The 21,462-nt window shown below is 44.7% G+C and overlaps 1 protein-coding gene across 2 annotated transcripts in view; it reads right to left on the bottom strand.

Moving 5' to 3' along the window:
* Window positions 1-819: 819 nt before the first annotated feature.
* The window catches only part of CCDC93 (CCC complex scaffolding subunit CCDC93), a 90,315-nt gene continuing 69,672 nt past the window's right edge, over window positions 820-21,462 (bottom strand). For both annotated transcript variants that reach the window (XM_003931540.4, XM_010342156.3), the window contains exons 19-24: window positions 21,213-21,321; window positions 19,063-19,145; window positions 16,600-16,637; window positions 14,908-14,992; window positions 10,650-10,763; window positions 820-5,694 (exon numbers count right to left, since the gene is read on the bottom strand). In XM_003931540.4, coding sequence (XP_003931589.3) covers window positions 5,641-5,694; window positions 10,650-10,763; window positions 14,908-14,992; window positions 16,600-16,637; window positions 19,063-19,145; window positions 21,213-21,321 — 483 coding nt within the window. In that variant the 3' untranslated portion in view covers window positions 820-5,640. The remainder of the gene's footprint in view (window positions 5,695-10,649; window positions 10,764-14,907; window positions 14,993-16,599; window positions 16,638-19,062; window positions 19,146-21,212; window positions 21,322-21,462) is intronic.

The following is a 21,462-nucleotide window of genomic DNA, read 5'->3' as shown; positions in this document are numbered from 1 at the left end:
CAAGAATATGGAAGCAGGTGGGCCCCAGCATGGTTCAGAGGCTCATCATGCCTTCAGAGAGCCAGGCTCTTTCCATCTTTCCCCTCTGCCAACCTCAGTATGTTGGGATGTCTCTTCTCGTGGTCTCAAGACAGCTGAAGTTGCTCAAACCCTGTCTTGTCCTTCCTCCACAACTTATCACAGGAAGAAAGGGTGAAGCTCTCCAAATGCATTCTCACTGATCAGCAGGAAAATCTTTGCTAGAAGTTTCAGCAGTCTCCCCAAAACTGGTCATAGCTGGGTTAGACCATCTGCAAACCAGTATTTGGCAAACAGAAGTGAGATTCCCCGGACTGGAACAGCTGGGTATGTCATGTTTTTCTCCTGGGGCTAACACAGAGCCACATCAGAGCTGGACAAAATCAGAGTTATATTGTTTTTTTTTTTTTTTAAAAAAAGGAGTGGGGAAGGATCAACGACAGCAGGTTCCACACAAGATGGCCATGGCTTCTGGAGGATGTTAACAGCTCCCGTTGGACCATGACTCAGAGGTATCCCTACCTTTTGTACCCCAAAAATTAGAGGACCAAGGTTGCACTGTGATTCTTGTGAGATGTAGGCAACCCTGTAGCAGCCTGTCTGTCCCAGGTCTTAGTCACCTCACTGTCCACCTCCCCATCCCCATCTCTCTCTCTGCTGGCCCAACATGCTCCCAGAGTGTGAGCAGAGCCAGCCTCTGCTTCACTGCCCCATTCTGTTCCACCAGAGAAGGACAGCCCCCTTAGCATGGCCCACTGCCTCAAGACCCAAGAAAGAGTCTCACTACTTTTGAATCAAAGGTTTTATCTTTAAGAAAGCAGATTTAATGAATCAGAATTTTCTTCCATTTTGGCTCTATTATTTTTTTAAGAAATGTGAACAAAATTAAAAATTAGAAACTATTTATTTTTGAATAGATAATACATGTACATGGTACAAAATTCAAAAGGTACAAAAGGTGTACATTGAAAAGTCATCCCCACCCTTTTTCCCAGAGGCAATCAGGCTGCCGGGTTGCTGGGTATCCTCCCAGAGATATCCTAGGCTTATGTAGGCAGATACATGATATACACATGTATATGTCTGTGTGAAAACATAGGCACACACACACATCTATACATTTTTCTCCACTCCAAACATTAGGATACCATGAGCTTCTTTTTTCCCCATTTAATCATGCATCTTAGGGACCGTTCTATGGTAGTGCATATACACAAGATCAATTCTTTTAAACTTCTGCAAACTATCCCATTGGTTAAGCTGGCCATAATGTATTTAACCACTCCCCTATATTGGTGGCACTCTCCAGCTTTTTGCTATTACAAATAATGTTTCAACAAAAACCCTTGTACATAAGAATAATTCCTAGGAGTAGCATTGCTGGTTCAAAAAGCTTATGCTTTTGCACTTTTGATGGACACTGTCCAGCTGTCCCCCATGGAGTGCCTATAGGTCACACTCCTGCCAACACTGTACCCAGTGCTGCCACCCATAGTCATGCGCTGTGGTCTCACTTCTTGGTTCATATGGCGGAGACATTTCTACCCATCAAGTTACCTTGAGATTCATGACACATTTTGAGCCAAAACATACCTAATCTCTGACATTAGTGTAGTCGTTCCCTCTGTCTCTTTTTTCCCTTCCTGGGGAATAAAAATCTGTAAAAGGTAATTCCTTTGAAAGATTAGAAACCTCTTACACCTTGTTTCATCCCAAACTTCAAGGTTCCGGTATAACAAACATACTCTAAGAGACCCTCTGAAGTTGTGAAAACTGTTTTACCTGTTCTTAAACTATGCATAGAGTAAAGGGAAGGTTAAATCTAAATTTTGCTAATACAGAGATGGAAAGTTGCAATTTGGAAAAGCCATTTTATCCAACCGGAATTTCCCATTGTCATCTACCTTGAGCCAGATGCTAGGGAGACTGTGGTAGGACAGGAAAGGCCCTTACTTTTGTTGCCCAGGGCCAATGGCCATGGACAGGCATGAGCTCGGCACATTTGGGGGACGGATGTAAGACTGGCATGGAAAATCCACAGTATTCCCTGTGTGGTCAAGTATGCTGCAGATCAGGCGCCAAATCCCGCAGGATTTTTGCACATTTACCTTGAGAAGAGGGAATGCTATTAGAGCATTGCCTTTTACAAAGCGTCTTCAGCGCGTCATAGAAGGAATGCTCTGGACTTCATGAAAAGGATCGAGAGAGGGTGTGGGGGATTCTGAAGAGGCATGGAACAAGGCACTTTCCTTGGCAATCCCAACCATGGGGATAGACGGTGGGGCCCCTTCCTGTGGGGCTCTTTGTTGTACTGTTCTGCATTAAGGTGTTCTTTTACCTTGAGGCCAACACTGGCCATGAGTGTATCATAAAGTGCTTCCATGAAGTGTTCTTTCTTAATGCGTGTTTCAACCCAACATCTGCACTTCAGAACAAGGGGTCAGGCTCAGTCAAAGTAACTGCTACTGCGAGATGCCTACCTCCCTTTTAGAGTGATCATCAGTCATCTAAAAAGTGGGCAAACAAGACCATCCGGGGCAGGAGAAATGCGAGGGCACAGGTTACCACCAGGGCTCACTGTCCGGAGTGCCCTTTCAGGCAGGTCTGCTTTGGTCACTAGAGACGTGACTGGGGACTGACAACATCAATGTCACAACCCTGAGGTCTGAGGTCCCGGGCGTGGCACTTTGTGAGGTAGTAAAAGGACTGTCTGAAGGCCTTCCCCAGGCTTTAGTCAAGGCCTCAGGAGGTCCCAAGGGCTCAGTGATGTCAGAGAACGCTCCCCCAGCTGACAGACTCAGCGCACACTGGCAGGACCCAGCTATCTTCAAAGTAGGTATGGGCTACGAGCCAGAACCATTAAAACCATGAATTCCAGACCCTAACAGAGGCATGCCTGACAAACTGGAATTTGTCCTGTTAAAACACCCCTCAGTGTGACTGGCGACTGTTTAACTCTGCACCTCCCTCTGGTGGTGTAGGTAACCCCAGTCATCCAATAGAGATGGAACACAGGTCAAAGACATCAAAAAATGGCCCAGTGTCTCCCAACACACCTCTTGATCACCCAATCTTGTCCTGCTCACAACAGCTGATTGCGGCTCAAAGCAGAGCAGTCCCATGTACTCCATGAGAAGCACGTAGTGGGAGGGAGCCCCTGACCCAGAGGCTGGCAGAGATTCCATGGCACTGGGCAGGCTGCCCACTAGCAACTCCCTGTGCTGACTGAGCAGGGAGCCTGCCCCTTCCTGGGGAAACCTGGTTCCTCCTGAAGTGCACATTTTAAAAAAGTAACTTAAGGATGTTCTCGCTTCCTTTTAACTCTGGAGAAGCCTGTGGGCTTAGAGCACAATGCCATGTTATATCTAGGCACCCAGAGAGCCGTAGCCCTGGGAGGCCCCCTTCTGGCTCTCTGGGTGGCTTCTGAAATGATCAGGGTCCTTGGGGCTTCTCCTTAGCCTGTATGGCCTTGCTGTAAAGTCATATAACATCCTAATTACTCAGAAAGGCACTGTCCACACTGGGAGTTGTCTGCAGCAAGTGTGAATTTCTCAAACTGACTTTTGTAGTCTAATTTAAAGTGTATTCAGGCAACAAAAACTGATTTATCTGTAGTAGGCCTGTGGATTTAAAAAAAAGAATAAAGATCTATGGAGACCTCTACACCAAAACCAAACCAAATGAAACACAAAATAAATGCCTGCACTTTCAAAAAGAATTGCTGGTTGCTTTGGATTAATCATGCCATGGTTTCCCCATCAGCACAGAGGTGGACTCCAGTAACCACAGAATGTCATCTGCCTCCCTACCACCTGTGGACAAATATTCAAATAACTGCCCTAACTGCTCACAAAGTTCAGTTAGCCAGGGGTGGGCCTGGAAGATTCCTAACAAGATGACACAGATGTTTCCCTGATTGAATGAGTTCAAACACAAACTTGTCTCCTTCCCCTGCCCTCAAAGTGCCACCTGTTCTTTTGCAATTACTTGCTTCAACTTCACTGAGCCCTTCACTGACCATAGCTCAGGGACCAGCTGAGGTGGAGCTGCACATGGCCCAGGAAGCACCCACATGTGGCAGTTTCGATTTGGGAGCTGCTGCTTCTGCCTAGCTCAGGCACACCGTGCTGGCCCTGGCACCGAAACCAATGGCTGTTTTTAATCGAACACGTGTGTGTGTGTGTGTGTTTTAAATGTGTACACATCAGCCCTGCTTAATCACATCCATTAGGGAACTAAAAATGAACACATTTCTGTGGCTGCCTGAATGCCCCACTTGGTTGACATGTTTAAGCTTTTGTGTTACTGTCCAAACTTGCCCTGGTATGTTTGCAAGATTTATGCAGAATGGAGCACAAACGTACTGAACATGACTGCGTTACCAGACTCCTGAAGTCCGGGGCAGCAGGAGCTGTGTTTGATCTGCACTGGTCATTTCCAAGGATTAAAGTCAACCTCTCAACTGCCCTTCAAGGCCTTCCAAAGCCTAGCCTCAGCCCTACTTCCCAACTGGGTCTCTGAAGCCTCCTGCAGAGACTGGCTTATCCCCTCCTTTCCCAAATGCATGCCTTGCACTCCTCTGCACCCTCTTGGGTTTTTAGTCATAGCGTATTTTTATTTAAAACAGCCTTATTGCCGCCTATCAACATCCAATTCTCCCTTTACATTGGGCCCAAATGCTGCCACCTCCAGGAAATTTCCCTGGATTTCTGCAAACCTCATCGCTCTTCCTGACACCCTACTTGCTCTGAGTGCAAGGAACAGTATCCATCTGTTTCCTGGATCAGATCATGACCCATCTGCAGTGTAGACTCATGGACTATGCCTTCAATGAGGGGGTGCACAGCTCCTCTGCATGCTGTAACTCAAATGAACACTGGGGCAAGGGAAGGTGTAATTTTTATCGAAGTGTCCTCAGCATAAGGCCCGTTTTCAATTTTCTAAGATATAAACTTGAGTAACATATAAAAATTAAACCAATGACATCGAACTTTCATTCCAGTTGCTGTGTCACCAAGCCTGCTGGCTGGCACCTGGAGGAGCTCGGAACAAAAGGTGCCATGGCAGGGGAAAAGCCCAAGTGACCACCAACTGGGCTGATCATTCAGTTAAATGCCTTTTGTTTACTGAAAAACACCTCAGATGGCCCAGCTCTATGGTCAAGTGGGCTGTATCTGCCTCTCTGGACCACCTGCTGGATGCCTGTGTGGCAGGAACTGCGTTTCACACGTCTCTGAATCTTCCTCAGTGCTTAATTCCTGGTGGGTACTCAATTACTACTTGCTAAACAAATGAATTCTTCTTTATTCAGAGTCCATACAAATACAGGTACCTTCAAAAGTGCAATGTTACTGGAGACATGAATTAACAGAGAACAAGTACTGCCCACATTCTTCATAGGATGACGGGTGTTATCCAAGCCATGTGTTTATACTCTCTGATTCCATCAACAACAGCCAACAGAGATGAATGGAAGCAAAGAGGAGAAAGAAAACATCCAGGTTGTTGAAACCATTACACCTGCGTCTTTCTACTGTTGCTTTCAGAACCATCTCATGATCTTGTAGTTGATATACGGTGCTTAAAAATAAAATCAATGGCATACACCACGGCTGGGGATATTCAGGAGGCCTTGGCTTTCACCTTGGACAGCAGCATCTCATTCTTGCGGCCCTCCTGAAGGGGAAGTAGAGAGTGTAAACAGAGTGGTGACTATGTTAGCATCCATATGAGGCCAAGAAGCTCTTAATGCTACCCTGTCTCTTGGCATGCTGCTGCCAGCATGGTAAAGCTTCCTGATGACCTACTGACTTCAACATCAAAATAGCTATAATGATGCTCCATTTCTAAGCTGTCAGACTGAGAATGAAATGCGAGGATAGCCACTGTCATTCCAAAACACTTCATGAAGTCTATGAAACCTCAAGGGGAAAGAAGCACAAAGCACGCTTATCTGCCAGTCTTGGCCTACTGTGGTGAGGAAGTGAAGGAAGGCTTTGGAGACAGCGGCCTAAAAAGAGATAAAAGGCAGCCCTAGTTCACATAGCAGGCAAAACATGTACAGAAGTTCTAACAACAGTGAAGGTTAAGAATATTACTGTCTTTAAGAAGGAAATTCAGAAAATAGAATAAGAGATATTCAAGAAATAACCTGCCCTTCCTTAAAACCAAGGTATATGAAATAAATGGCATGTACTGCAGGTTATCATTGAAGGAGGTTCGTCACCGTCCCAGCCCCTGCCTGTAGAATCTGACATCCAGTGGCACAAATCACCTCTGCATCATTTCATATTCCCTTCTGGGGTCATCTTCAAAAGCTAACTGCGCCTTCTACCCTGTTCCACTGGCCTTAGCAGCTCTGGATACCTCCATCTGCTAGCAAACCTCCAATAACCCTGAACCCAGTCTCTGGGCAGGGTCACAAGGAACGCTGCTTTTAAATTGGGAGGTAAAAGTAGTAACAGAAAGGGCCTGGAGAGGTAGGGCTCACAGGGCCCAAGGCTTGGCACTGGTCAGCCCTCCAGGAGCCATGTTTTCCTGGAGGTCCGTTTATTGTGGGAGAAAAAATTTCACCCTTGAACTCTCTGCATTCAAAACGACCACCGTCAATTTTTCCACCTCCCTTGGCCAGGGTCAGGTGTTCCTAGCTCTTGGGAAGTCCTCTGATCTTTTGGCAGTGTGATGGCAGCATGACCACAGTGACCTTGGTTTTGTTAAGACTAGTGCAGGCTCATCTATAGGATTCAGACATATCTTTTGCTCAGGGAGCAAGGAAACAGGTGGGTACTTGCCCTGGTAGTAAGGCTGAATACTTTGAGGCTGTCAGAAGCAAGGTGCTCTGACACTTGAGCACCTTTTTGGGGAGAGGGGGACAGTTCATGGTGGGGTGGTGGGGGACAGAAATAAGGTGATGCTGGGTTATACTTGTTCTTTTAAAAAATAAGAAAGTTGGCCGGGTGCAGAGGCTCACATCTGTAATCTTAGCACTTTGAGGACTGAGGCTGGCAGATCACAAGGTCAGGAGTTCGAGACCAGCCTGGCCAACATAGTGAAACCCCAACTCTACTAAAATACAAAAATTAGCTGGGTGTGGTGGCAGGCCCCTGTAGTCCCAGCTACTCAGGAGGCTGAGGCACGAGAACTGCTTGAACCTGGGAGGCAGAAATTGCAGTGACCCAAGATCACGCTATTATAGCACTCCAGCCTGGGCAACAAGAGCAAAGCAAAACTTACTCTCAAAAAAACAAACAAACAAAAAAAAAAACAAAGAAAGAATAAGAAAGTTTTCTTTTTAAAATGGATTATTGAGATGTACTTGGGGAAAAAAAGACTCCAGTTTAAAACAAACAGGGGAAGAGATGGAACAGGAGCAGAGAGCTACATTATTATATTGTTATACTACGCTCTCTAGTTTGTGTATTTTTGAAGATTTCCATAATGAATATATAAAACAGTAAATAAGTTTCAACTGTCACCCATCTCACCTATTAAATGAGGCCAAAACAACCCAGAAGGATCAGAACTCCACCATGGGGAACTGTGTGTCACAGCACACTGAGGCGATGCTTGTACTTTCTGGTAGAGACTGTCTACACTGTCACCTAGTATGTAAGCCTACAGAATCATACTCTCTGTGTCTTCAAAGGAAATATAAAAGAGGCACTTTGGGTATTTATTTCTAGAAGAAAAGGGAAAATATCTCATCACTTCACCTCTTTCCTGCTCAAAACTCCGTCCAGGCCCACTAGGTGCCAGACAGAGAGCTCAGTTCACTCAATGTCATGTACCTAAAGCCAGCTTGACAAAAACGTAGGGTTTGAATTCATCAGTGCTATCGAATTTAAATCTTCGTTTCATGACCTGATGGCTTAGAGAGCCACAGTTTCTCATCAGGTCATGAAACTAAGTATTCACTTAATGCTGCAATTAGGGTGATTTCAGAGTATTTGTTGTTTCCTGGCAGACTTACAATTAATCAGCTCTCTCAGAGCAAGTCAAAGGGGTTTTAGAGAAAGCCCAATGTCTCTAATCAAGAAGCTTCTGAAACCAGAGGAGGCTGGTTGTCAGGATGAGGGCATGACTTGGTACCTAAATGGTGCCCATGGTGCATCACTGTTGCCCACTTAATGTGGGGTAAACAAAAACTCAAGAAAGGCAGCCGCTAAGGTGGCAAAACACCACACTGTAGACAACAATATTGTGTTTTCCATGAAGAATAATTATTACACATTACAAGTGCTCGGGGCCAGAATACAGTGAGAATTCAGTGAGCAGATGGTGAGAAGGCAAAACAGAGGGTGCTGGGAGAAGGCTCCGCCCTGGATCAAAGTCCAGATTGAACCATAATATGTAAAACAGAAAAGCAGCAGAACTAGTCCGGCTGAAGATATAGGGTAGAGCAGGCGTCCCCAAACTGCGGCCCCCTGAGGCCATTTATCCGGCCCCCCGCCGCACTTCAGGAAGGGACACCTCTTTCACTGGTGGTCAGTGAGAGGAGCACAGTATGTGGCGGCCCTCCAACGGTCTGAGGGACAGTGAACTGGCCCCCTGTGTAAAAAGTTTGGGGACGCCTGGGGTAAAGGCTGTGGAGCAGTAAGCAAGTCCCTATCACCGCCTCCTCCTCAACACCTGTAGTGGCCCCAGATTATCTTGCAGGAGCTTGTGGGAGAAAGTTTAAGATGCTGGAACACTGACATGTGGTTGCCAATTTTAAATTTTTGCCAAGTAAAATGTTAAAAAAAAAAAAAAAAGGACTACCCACCATCACCATTATTTTCTAAGAGAAAGACAATTTTAACACCAAAAAATAAAAGGACATGCTAAATGTGAGGTGAAATATATTTAAATGAAATATGTAAAAATACATTTCATCCCCTCTCCCTCTTACTTGCTTTAGACTGAAGGAAACAGGCCTGGCAAGAATCTGGTAGGTGTCTTAGCTGGCTGTGAAGGAACCACCCTCTGTGTCTGGTGTGACATATGACTGCCAGCACACATGGGAACCCAGACCCAAGCCACTTCACACCTCTGAAGGAACTGGTGCCTTGGAGGTCATCCTAAGCCCTCACCTGAGAGCTTGCAGGAGGAGAATGAGCTTTTCCATTTCATTTTCAATTGCTTTGATTTTGACAGCTTATACTCATCCTCCTCAACTTACTTGCGTTTTGTTTCTACACTGTCAAAAGGGTGTCTCCAACCAACATTTGAGACACAGTTCTTCCGAGTTATTTTGATTAAAGGGAAGGAGGAGCTCTGAGGCAGGCAGCAAGTTCCTAACTGTTCCCTGCCAGTTCGCTCACTGGCCCTTCTGGGACCTCAGCTTCAGCCCGTGCTAGTCTCAAAGGAGTCGCAGACTGGAGCCCCAGCCCCTCCCTCACCATCCCTGCACTGCTGTGGCTGAAGAACTCTTTCCACCCACGGCTAAATCCTGCTCACCCTAGAGGGCCCTCCCTGACCACACCACCTAACTCAGTCTCCTCCTCACCTGGCAAAGTTTGGAACTGTTACTACTTATTTGTTATGACTTGTTCTTAGCCTGTCATCAGTCTCTTCCACCACAACGTACACTCCTTAGGGGGAGGGAGGTGTACTGGCATCTGCCCAGGGGTATAGGATTTGGAACACTAGAGAAGATAAGATTCTGAAATGCCCATGGGATGTGGCTTCCAGAAGTCTTTTCCCTTCTCTTCTACATATTTCCTTTTCCAAAAAAAGGAAATATGTAGAAGAGAAGGGAAAGATGAAGAAGGAAGAAAGAAAAGTCTTAAAATAAGAACAAAATTACAAGCATAGAAAACCACATTTTTTATTCTGCAGACCAAATACCAGGATACAACCTACCTTTAACTCTGCTGTATTTTCAGCAGTCTAAAGTCACTGAAACCACATGGATTTAGGTTAGGGAGAAGGAATCCCTTAAAATAAAGCTGTTGAGACCTTAGCAAGGGACAAAATGAAGTCTTTTTTGGAAAACCTCTCAAGGGCAGACACTTTTCTTTCTGGAACAATGAAGAGCAACTGCCCAAATGCAGGAAGGAAAAACAAAATTTGGTTGAGTGTTGGGTGTTAGGAGGTCCCAGACCTGGTGCTGTATGTTTCACCTGTCTCATCTGACCCAATGGGACACACCAATAAGGAAACTGAGGCTGGGAGGGATGAGGTCACTGCCAAAGTACACAGCTAGTAAGCAGTAAATGTAGGATTTGAATACAAGTCTGTGACATTTCGAAGCTCTCTTTTCCCACATGGCTTCTTGAGGTCCCTCCCCACCCTAAGATTGGCAGGAGGGAAGATTCTATATCTGAATCCACAACAAATGCTGTTTCCAGGTGGCCCTTGATACGGATTGATGAAGTCATTTTGTTTATGAGTTTAATGTGATTCCTAAGTGTTAGGAAAACTAAAGTGATGTGAGGTCTTGAAACATTTCATTAGACCTCAAGATGGGCCACAGAAAAATGCAGTCTTCAACTACTTAGATGCCATACTTTACTGCCAGATCACACCTCTGTCTTGTTATTTCCCTTCACAGACCAGAAGAAAACCAAAAAACTGCTGTTTTTTAATGGCTACTCTTAAGGTGATCATATACCTCACATTAGCCTTAACGTGCTACCCAACCTTCTTCTTACCTCCTTGAACTCTTTCACAGTCTTAAAGTATAGCCTCTGCTTTTCTAACAGCTCCAAGTACTGGTCGTTCAACTGGTCTCTTCTCATTTTGTTCTCTTGCTTTTTCTTTTCCATCTGTTGAAACATTTTGGGAAACAGTGATGAAAAGACACGTTCTGCCCAAGGGCTGCTGGCAAAATCCAAAAGGCAGGGGTTGTTAACAGTTTCATGGATTTCCTTCCAGTATTTTCCTTCAATATATAATTTTTCAGGTTGATTTATTTGCATGCTATTACATGGAGGCTCTAAAATTTAGCAATTTTTCTATCATTGAGTATTAACTATTTCCTTTTTTTTTTTTCTCACTATAATTTCACAATGAATAGGTTGGTGATTCTCATATGGGAGCTATTTTGCCCCCACCCCCCACCCCCAACAACAGTGGTAATGTCTGGAGAGAGTTTTGATTGTCATAACTGTGAGGAGTGGGTGCTACTGGCATTACTGGGTCAAGGCCAGCAATGCTGCTAAGTATCACACAGTGCACAAGATACCCCCACAGCAAAGAATTATCGGGCCCAAAATGTTAACTGTGCTGAGGTTGAGAAACCCTGATTTAAATAACCGTGCTCATATAATAAAACTGTGTAAGTATTTTCATATTATAAATTTTCTACAATATCATTTAAAAAACAATACAAAATTCCTGCTGATTGCTAACTTACCCATCTTTCTACTGGTAGACAATTTAAGATATTTTCAGGATTTTTATCTCATAAATAGACGTTAGGCTTTTGATTTAAAGAGACTTTTCTAAGGTACCTAAAAGCTTATTCATTCAACAAATATGGACTTAGAACCTACTGAGTAGCTACATGTAGTGGTGAACATGGCAAAGTCACTGCTCCCATAGAACCTACATTCTAGAGACTCACGTTAAGCAAGCACCCTGAAAGACACACAAAGTATTCCCAATAGTGATGAGTCCTGTGAGGAAAATGAAACAGAGAGGGGAATGGGTACATGGCTTCTTCAGCTTGGAAGCTCAGGGAGGCTCTCTGAGGACCCTTCAGCGGGGCTGGCAATGCTATGTGGTGTATTTCCAGAAGGTAAACCCAGAGCATCAGCCAGAAAATGAGGGCAGAAAGAGTTATGGTACAGACTGGGTGCCTGACTCATGGCCGGTGCTCAAAAGCTTGTTGAATCAAATTCCGAGAGATGTTTTGCTGTGGCTTTGCTGATGCCTGACTGTGATTTCTGTGTTACACTTCGGAAGGGATTTAGTAAACATAAGCTACAAGTAAACTGGCTACATTTTATTCAGCAGTTCCCTCCGCACTATGGGCCTCTGTTGACTGCATGGGGCAAATGCAACTTGGTGTTCCCAAGGCCTATCCCAAAGCTGTTCAGAGAAAGACCCATGACATAGAGGGACTGACTTGCCTGGTAAAATCCTGACCCTGCATCCAGTTCCTGAGTCCCAAGACCCTGTATCCTACTCTTTCCACAGGTCTGCACATGGATGCCTGGTGTATACCCATGCTAGGTATCGAATTTGGTGCCCTCCCTTGTGCCCAAGTCTTCCAGAGTGGGCAGTCCCCTATGGTGTCCCTGGTTGGTGTCCTACACTTGGAGCCCTGGCTCAGCAGCAAGTCCTGATCCTTGATGACAGAACCCCTAACACAGCCTGCATGGGTCTCTCACACCCATTCATGATCCTACCACAGTGACACACCAGCCCACAACAACTCTCACTACTGTTCCTTCATAGGCTCCAACTGTCAAAGCAGCAGACACCTTTTCCACTGTGCTGCCTAGGACCTCACAGCTAGGTCCCTCTCTATTAGCACAACTGGCAGCTCTATCTCAGGCCTTTCCTGTCTGCTCTGTACTTTAGTAAACACTCACCATGACTGATTATATCCTAGTGAGGTAGCAATGCACTTAAATTACAAATATCAGTTTTTGTTATGAGAAGCATGTGACATTAATGTTGAGTGAATGATCCACCATCTAGTCCATAGTAGCTGCTCAATAAAAACAGTTTTTCTTCTTAACATTTCACATCCTAGAATGCATAAGGTTAAGTAGTAAGAGTCCAACTAACTCTGAGAATCAGGAGTTGACTCTATGATATAAGCCTCATTTGCACATTCTTCTTAGTGTCCCTTTACCCAAACATACCATTCTTATTCCCTACTTATCATCTCTTCACATCCTAGGTCTATGAAGTGCTTGTGTCAAGCACTTGCTCACAGTATTCCAGCAATTCAGAGACCTTACCTCTGAGTGAGGTCAAAATGTGGACTAATATGTGACCTTTTCTTTACTCAGAAACCCTTAGACAGAGCATAAATACCTATTCAATTATTGTTACCCAGCACTGGTCTACAATGTGACACTCTGAACCTAATGGTTCTGAGAAACCTGTGCTTGAGAGGACACAGACTCCCTGCTACATCTATGACAGCAGGTTCCATTATGGCACCATTACAGGGAAAGCTACATTGTTTTTTTGTTTTTTTTTTTCAAATAAACACAATAAAACACATCCATCAAGTGAGTGCTGTTTCATTCGCAGTGTCAACATTCAACATTTAAAGCATATCTGGAACTCTCTTTGAGAACTGCTCTTTGACTCCACTGAATGAATTCACTCATTCAACAAACCGTCCTTGAGGGCTTAATCAGGGGTTAGATGCCACATTAGTGACTGGGGATGCAGACCTGAGAAAGAGAGCCCACTCTGCCCTGGGTGCCACTGACCCATCTGACACCCACCATGGAGGGGAGAGACAGATACAGAGATGCCTCTTCACACTGGTCAGCACTGAGATGCCAAGAGCATGAAGCCTGGGGGAGTGAAGCCAGTGAAGGGATGAGGCCCATTTCTTCCCCTGCTCTGGTTCATAGTCAAGAACAACAGGAATTCACGGGGTTTTTCCTTTGGCTTCCGCTTCCTGTCAGTGTAAACAGGAAGTGGAAGCCAAAGGAAAAAACCTGGTGAATTCCTGTTGTTGCTGACTGAACCAGAGCAGCTTTCTGAGGAGCAATGGCAGGGTACATGTGACCACCACAGTGACACCTGGGTTGTCACAGGCTTTTGGTCAGCCAGGTTCTCTGCCTTCCAACTACTCACACCCCAGGGCATTGAGATGGGACTGCATTTGCTCTCTGCAAAGAGCCTGTTCTGGCTTGGGTGAGTGTGCTTACACAGGCAAGTACTGACTTTCGTAGTTCTAATTTCTGTGGCTGAATAGTCTTGAGAAATCGTGCTTGTTACTAGTGATACTTTTTTTCTCCTCCGTTGACATTGTTTTATTGAAGCCATTCACAGAGAGATTAATGGTATTTTTCTACAGGGAAAGGGATATGGAGCACTTCTGCCCTTAGCTCATCTCTTGTGAGATGAGATTACAGGCGGCTTGAATGTTTGTCTTCTGTAACAGGCTATTTTATGATGACAGGACCTATGGGTAATTCCTTCTTTCTTACGTGTTTACATTTTGGTATCACTCACAGGAGCCCTTTGCCCCAAGATGGTAAGAGGAGAAACCCTAAGTCCCTAGAAGATTTTACTGCCTTGTCGAAGAACCACTCTGGTGTGATATATTTTTTAAACAGGACCAGAAGCAAGAGATACTTGGAAGTACTAGTTAGGATTCATCTGAGAACAGTGGTAGGAAACTGCAGTTGTGTCTGTAGGAAAATCCACGCTGCACCCTGAGTGGTGCCTCTCTTTTCTCTTCAGACTTCTGAGGTTGAATTTCCTCTCACTTTAGCAGAACTCAGTTCAGCAATTATTTCCCTTTTTTATAGGGGGTTCCTGAAAATAAAAATGCTCTCAAGATCCTAAGATTCTAAGGACTGAATCTCTTGAGGCAGAATGTCAGGTATCACAGATCCACCGAGGAAGTGAATCTAGTCAAGACAGGAAGCCTGCCGGTGAAAAGTGGTTTCCTCATCTGTAAAATGGGTGTAATACTGTTCACTTCAGAGATCTTTTAGGAAGGTCAGCACAGTGCTTGGTACGTAGTAGGTGTTCAATCCTGGGAGCTACTCCTAACTGCAGCTTTTAAACCACTGGGTATAGGCAGCTCATGGGACAGGCTCTGCCCACTACAGAGTGAGAGACATGGTGGGAATCCCTCTGCAGAAATGTGTCTTTTCAGGATTGAGGGTACATTCCCCAACTACCAGAAGAGGCCTGTTCTTCCCAGGACCTTCCCTGTCACCACTCTAAAACCTGGGCTGCATTACAGAAAAGAAGCCATCTGACCTTCATTCTACTTTGCTTAATTCCTTCTACAATCTGTTCCATCTGACGTAAAAACTGGTCCCGGGCAGCAGGGGAGGCCATGGCTCTGAAAGAAAAACCAGCAGAATTATGTGCGGCACACAGGACTCTGAGGCAGGGGGAGATGCCAAGCAGTCAGCTTTGTATCCAGACTATGTCCCAAGAAGCAACCAGGCCTTTGCAAGGCAGTGGAGCCATGGGGGGCCCCTGGAATCCCAGGCAATTAAGGATTCAATACCTCTGAGAAGGCATGGATATTAGCCTGGTCTTATAACTGCATATTAATCTTTTTTTCTCATACTTTCCCTATAACTTTCTAAACTAATATGTCTTTTCTTAAAGTAAAATGTTACTAAAATTAACAAAAATATTATTTATTTGAAATATGGCACGTACTGCTTAAGCAATGAATTTCATTTGGTTTATAAAATTTGAGGATTGGGAGATACTTGAGATTGGTAGACATATTCTGAGATTTCCTAAAACCAGGGCTGAGAAACCTGGTCCTATTTCTAGAAGCAGCAGCTAAACAAGTGGATTCCTTGATGTCCTAAACCATTCCTCTTCACCTCCCAACTCTGTAGAGGGAAGGGCACCTGGAGGATCAGAACACATGCACGCATGCACGCATGCACACACTAAGAATTCTCCTGAAGGATGTGCTGATGGAGCAGAACTCTTTTTTTTTTTTTTTTTTCCAGACGGAGTTTCGCTGTTATTACCCAGGCTGGAGTGCAATGGCGCGATCTCGGCTCACCGCAACCTCCGCCTCCTGGGGTCAGGCAATTCTCCTGCCTCAGCCTCCTGAGTAGCTGGGATTATAGGCATGCGCCACCATGCCCAGCTAATTTTTTGTATTTTTAGTAGAGACGGGGTTTCACCATGTTGACTTCACAAAACACTCAAACCACAGGCTCTCTCAATCATTGAGAAAGATGAAAATGGCATTTTTACAAATGTCACAAGGTTGTATATTATATACATAGTGAATCTGAATTAGAAAGCTGTGGGTTCCACCTTTTTTTAATTAGAAAAGAAGCTTAAAATCTAGAACCTGTAATTCATTGTGATCTCACTCTCAATGTGTCCCCTGTCACCTGACAAGGGACAGCAGAGATTTGTGCCAGAGAGAAAGGAAGCATGCTCTCCAAGGAGCAAGCCCTGGGGCTGCTGGATGGTGGGGGTGGGGAGGGAGGGCAATGGACATGCTTGAGGACTGGTGTGATTTGGGGAACAGGTGGGTCTTGACATTTAGTTTCTGGAGAACGTACACATTAACAAAAAAAATCTACCATGAGATTTAAAAATTTTTAAAAATTATATAAATTCCATTATGTAAATTTTAAAGCATCTCTATGTGTTCATTAACAAATATTAATTTGATAATATACAGAAAAATTTTAGTAGGTAGGCACAGTCAAATTATTTGAAAGTTAACTTTTTTTCCTAAGCTCTTCCTTCACTATACTATCATTACATTTTTGCAGGTACTCAAGGGCAGTATAAACAAGATATATCTGCATTTCGCAGAAGGGCTAAAAGAGTAAGAATCACATACCCAGCATTAAGTCTTGCATGTGCCTTTTTCAAACACATTACAGCAATGTGAGGTGGGCTGAATTCAAAGCACAGAGTGACAGGGTATTAGCAGGAAGGAGAACTGACAGTACTTACTGTGAGAAGTTCTCATGAATTGAGTTCAGAAGACTAATCTGGGGAAGTAAACAAACACAAATGAAACCGTAAGAAAGGCAAAAAGATGTCCACACTACTACAATTGCTGCAAGCTTGCCTGTCTCCAGATACTGCTTCTGCAAGGAACACACGCCTTGTTTATGAAGATTAAAGTAACATGAAAAAAAAATGAGCCACATGTTCTCAGTCTCAGTTTTCCTCAGGGAATCTACCTTCTTCTCACAAAAAACTCCCTCTTTGTACAGGGAATTCCCACAGGAATGTAGGGAGAGGGCGCTTTGAATGGACCTGGATCCCAGCCGAGAGGACACTAAGCTAACATTAGGGCTCTCTAGGCAGGCTGCCACCACAGCCCTTTCCATCTTGCCAAATACTGCACTTTATTTTCAGGAATAACAGCTTAAGGGAGTCAGACAGTGTGGAGACTGAGAACTGTGTTCACCCTATTCCTTCCCACAGAATCTTCTCGCCAATGCAGCAAGCTGCTGGGTGGCTGAGTGTCTCCAAGAAGATGCACTGTTCAAGGCCCCATAGACACTGCCTTAGCCCCACAGGAGATCCTCTATCTGCACCAATTATACAGTCCTGGGAAGGGCTCTGAGACAGGAGTAAGGTAACTTGGGTCATCTTTCTGGCCATAAAACTACTCAACTTGGAGACTCAGAACTAAGTAATTACCACATTTTAACTTTAGGTTCACAAACTGCAATGTAGAAATATTTCTTATCCTTACTACTACACAGGAAGGTTTTAAAGTTAAAATACCACAGGCATAAATCCATTTAAAATAAAATACCAAATTTATTCAAATATAACACTCTGTGTTAAAGTGGCTTGGAATTAAAAAGCCCAACTCCCCACCACGCCTCACAATACCCCTAGTTTTTAAACAGTGGAACAACTTTAAACACTGCTGATGAAGGAAAGTCAATGGGGTTTAAGGGCTTTGGGAAGAGGCTGGCCTACCCCTAAGTCAGGTAAATCTTTCCCCCGCCAGGTAGGAGGGCCCTGAGGACAGGATGTGGGGCAGAGCACAGACCCCAGGTCTGATGCAAATCTCACAAAATGAATTCATCTATTCAAGCATTTATCAAATGTCTGTTATATGCCTGCTACTGTGTAAGGCCCCAGATACACAGAAAAATAAAACAACTTCTCAAGGAGTGCCCTCTAGGATGACAGAGATCTACCTGGTTTGACAGCAGGTGATAAAGGTGACAGTAATTATAGATGCCTCAATTTGGACAGGTAAAAGCCACATTTGTAATATTATTATTATTAAAGTAGTAATTAGTGTAAGCTGCAAGGTGGTGATAAAATGAAGACACAGTCTGTCAACCTCAAGATGAGGGGGCGGGTAGGAACGAGTATGTACTGAGAATCCACCATGCATAAGGAACTTTACATTTTCTCATTCTGTCCTCATTATAATCATCACCAATGCAATCAGGTGTTATCCCCATTTTACAGGTGAGAAAAATGAGGCCACACTATAACCCACATAAACCCAAATCTGATTGACTCCAAAGCCCATATTCTCTCCAGGACACTGTGCTGTCTTGGTGAAGACCAGGATTTTTCTTTTTTTTGAGACGGAGTTTTGCTCTTGTTACCCAGGCTGGAGTGCAATGGCGCGATCTCGGCTCACCGCAACCTCCGCCTCCTGGGTTCAGGCAATTCTCCTGCCTCAGCCTCCCGAGTAGCTGGGATTACAGGCACGCGCCCATGCCCAGCTGATTTTTTTTATATTTTTAGTAGAGACGGAGTTTCACCATGTTGACCAGGATGATCTTGGTCTCTTGACCTCGTGATCCACCCGCCTCGGCCTCCCAAAGTGCTGGGATTACAGGCTTGAGCCACCGCGCCCGGCTCTCTTTTTAAAATTAAGACACATCTGCATACTGTGCCCCAACTGTTTGTCATCAACTTTGGAAAGCCCAATTTAACCTGTTTTTAAGTGTTAGAAAGATGCAGGGAGTGACAGTGACCATATCAACCCTCTTTCACCCCTGCTTTGAATTTTACAAACCTTTTAGTTCATGCCTATGTCTGTCACTGATGATTAAACAGCTATTTTCTCTCAGTAAATGATACCAAGCCCAAATCCCATTTTACTCAATTGGTTCCTCCCTTCCTTTAAAATTCAAACTAGTCTCACCAACTCCAGAGCTTCTATTGTGTTTTTTTAACAATGGCATTTCTCCCACAGCACTCTAGAATGGCTGTCCACTAGTCTCACTTCACAGCAGACAATCTGGGCTCCAAAGGAATCTTGCACTTTCTGACTGGGTAGGCCAGCACTTAGCATATAAAATAGGCACTCTTTCTGCTAATGCTGAACGTATCTGTCCCAGACATCAAGTTCCATTTGACTTCCTGGAGTCAACTGCACTGTTACCTGCTCAGCTGATTAAGCCATTTTCTTTTTATAAATGTTCTTACCTCTTTTTCCAAATAAACCTTTTTATCGTCCAGGGTATTATATAAAGTGAAGAACTGCTTGGTTTCTTTGTGCACTGCTGAAACTGTAAATGTAAAGAAATCAGCACACGAATAAGAACAGGTATCAGAATGACCTACCTGCCCTCTCCCCCATGAATGCACTGCCAGGACAGCTGTCAGGCCCGGGAGCTTACCCTGCAGAAACCCCACAGTGTACAAACAGAATCGCCTAGGAAGCTTTTAACAAGTCTCAGGATCAGCAAAAGGAGAATGCTTGAAGGTGGGACCCGAGTGGTGACAGTGAGTACCCAAAGTTGAAAGTAACTCCCATAAATGAACCAGTCACCCTTACCTCATCCAGCTAAAGAAATTAGTGGGGGTTGTAGATATTTGACAATAATAAATTGATACAGGTATTCTGGTGCAACTGTTTGAAAATGTCCTTAGTATAAACACGTCTTTACCAAATGACTTTAACCTGTTTGAAGTTTGTTCTGTGAAATATACAGATGCAGGTATTATTATTGCTAAAAGCTTTGAAGCAAATAGGAATAGAAAATTAAAGGGAAAGATTTAACTTAAAGCAGAAGCTACTTTCTGGTGAAAACTGTCACTGCTGATCCCCGCCTCTGATCATCTGAGTCCAGTGTGAGGCCCAGCATGGTGGGAGAGAGGATATGAAGGAAGCGTGATCTGAACTACTCCAACAGAGTGACTGCTGTAGCTTAAACCAGGAAGGAAGTTGGAGAGGCCAAGCCCTCAAGGCAAAGTCTTAAGTTGATTTTGAAATACTAAGTGGGAATTGTAGGATAACGGCACTCTGGACTTGGGTACTAGCTCACAGGCCAAGATGCAGATATGCAAGAGGGGTGAAGCTGGGTGAAGCGGGCCAAGACGATGCAGGACTTAGTACAGTGTATTTAAGATTCTAAACATTAACCAAAAAATTGCAGGCAGCTATGAAGCTTTAAAGCTTTTAGAGTAAAATGATCAAATATATGTTGGGAAGGATCTAATTAGACTCTGGGTGGAAAAGAAAGGGTTACAGCAGCAGTCCAGAAGAAATAGACTTGAACATTACTAAGACACAGAACTGGCAAGCAGCTTGAGTCAGAGAACTGAGAGGGGTCCAGTTTGGCTAAGAGGAATGTGGGGTAGAGGGGGCTGAATTCAGTTTTCTACCTGTGGAGTTTGAGGCATCATAGGGACATACAAAAGTGGGAGCCTAGAGAAGAGGTGATCAATTCTTTCCTGGGGTGGGGAGCCTAGAATAGATTTACAGGATCTGAGTTAGGTCTTGAAGAATTTAGCCTGACAGAAGAGAAGGGATCCCGGAACAGGAGTCAAGGCTAAAACGTTGAAGCTCATGGTTTGCTCAGAGGCAGTGTGGAGACTGGTGAGGCCAAAGTGAGGGTTCAGATCAGGAAAGGGGCCTCCAGGCAGGCCACTCAGACTGGGGAGGAACCCAGGCATAGTAAAGAAAGAGGCTTTATTCAGCAGGGACTGAGGAGTTCCTGCAGATTTGTCAGCAGAGACAGAAGTGACAGAATCAGATGTGTGGCTAGGGGACTTGGAGGCACTGCAGCTGAGTCATTTAGCTGACATATGATGCAAGAGCAGATGTGGCAGGAGTGGTAGGAAGAGAAAAGCAATGGCAGCCTTGAAGGCCACTCTGAGCCTGATGGCACATGGTCCCTTATTGAGGCTGAGAGGGACACGATCCTGGGTTACTGGGTGAATATGATGCTGTTAAGGGTTGAGGACCATATCAGCAAGAAAGTCTGCAGAGAAGAACAATGAGTGAGGACTGATCTTTAGACATCAGGGTCACAATGTTCTGTGTGAAGCTGGAAAATGGTGCGGGAACTCAGGGAAGGCTGTGTGGAGGACCAGGATGAGAGCTGCCTTGAAGCTTTATTCTAAGAGCACAACTGGTTCAACAATCTGTCCATGGAGAGGGCAGTGAGAGCACCACAGTGCTGCTCCCCGGACTGCCAAGCAGGCCTGATGATGAAACAGAGCTTTCTGGTGGTGGCCTTGTGGACTGCGCTCTGGTGCTGGTGCACGCTCTCCCATGCTAAAGTGGGACAGACCCCTCGCCTCCTGTCCCTCCCCAGCCTCGAGAGCTTGTCTGTGGTTGATGCACCTACTCTGGCGGTAGAGTTCAATAAATCTCTTCTGATACTGTATTAGCTCGGCACGACTGGGGACTTCATCAATCTTGTGGTGCAAAATAGCTATTTCTCGATTTCTTCGAGCCTAAATGCAAAAGGGAGGCAGAGACAGTACTATTTGGTAAAAGGCCTTACTTCTTTGGGGAGCCAAAATATTGCCTGCACCCCGATCTGAGCCCAACCACACACCCTAGAATGCAGGTACAAACTTCTGCCATCAGCTTAA

Source organism: Saimiri boliviensis, chromosome 5 (genome assembly GCF_048565385.1).
Source record: "Saimiri boliviensis isolate mSaiBol1 chromosome 5, mSaiBol1.pri, whole genome shotgun sequence".
Taxonomy (NCBI): Eukaryota; Metazoa; Chordata; class Mammalia; order Primates; family Cebidae; genus Saimiri; species Saimiri boliviensis.
The sequence above is the reverse complement of the archived record's forward strand: the minus strand, read 5'-3'. Positions and strand labels throughout refer to the sequence as shown.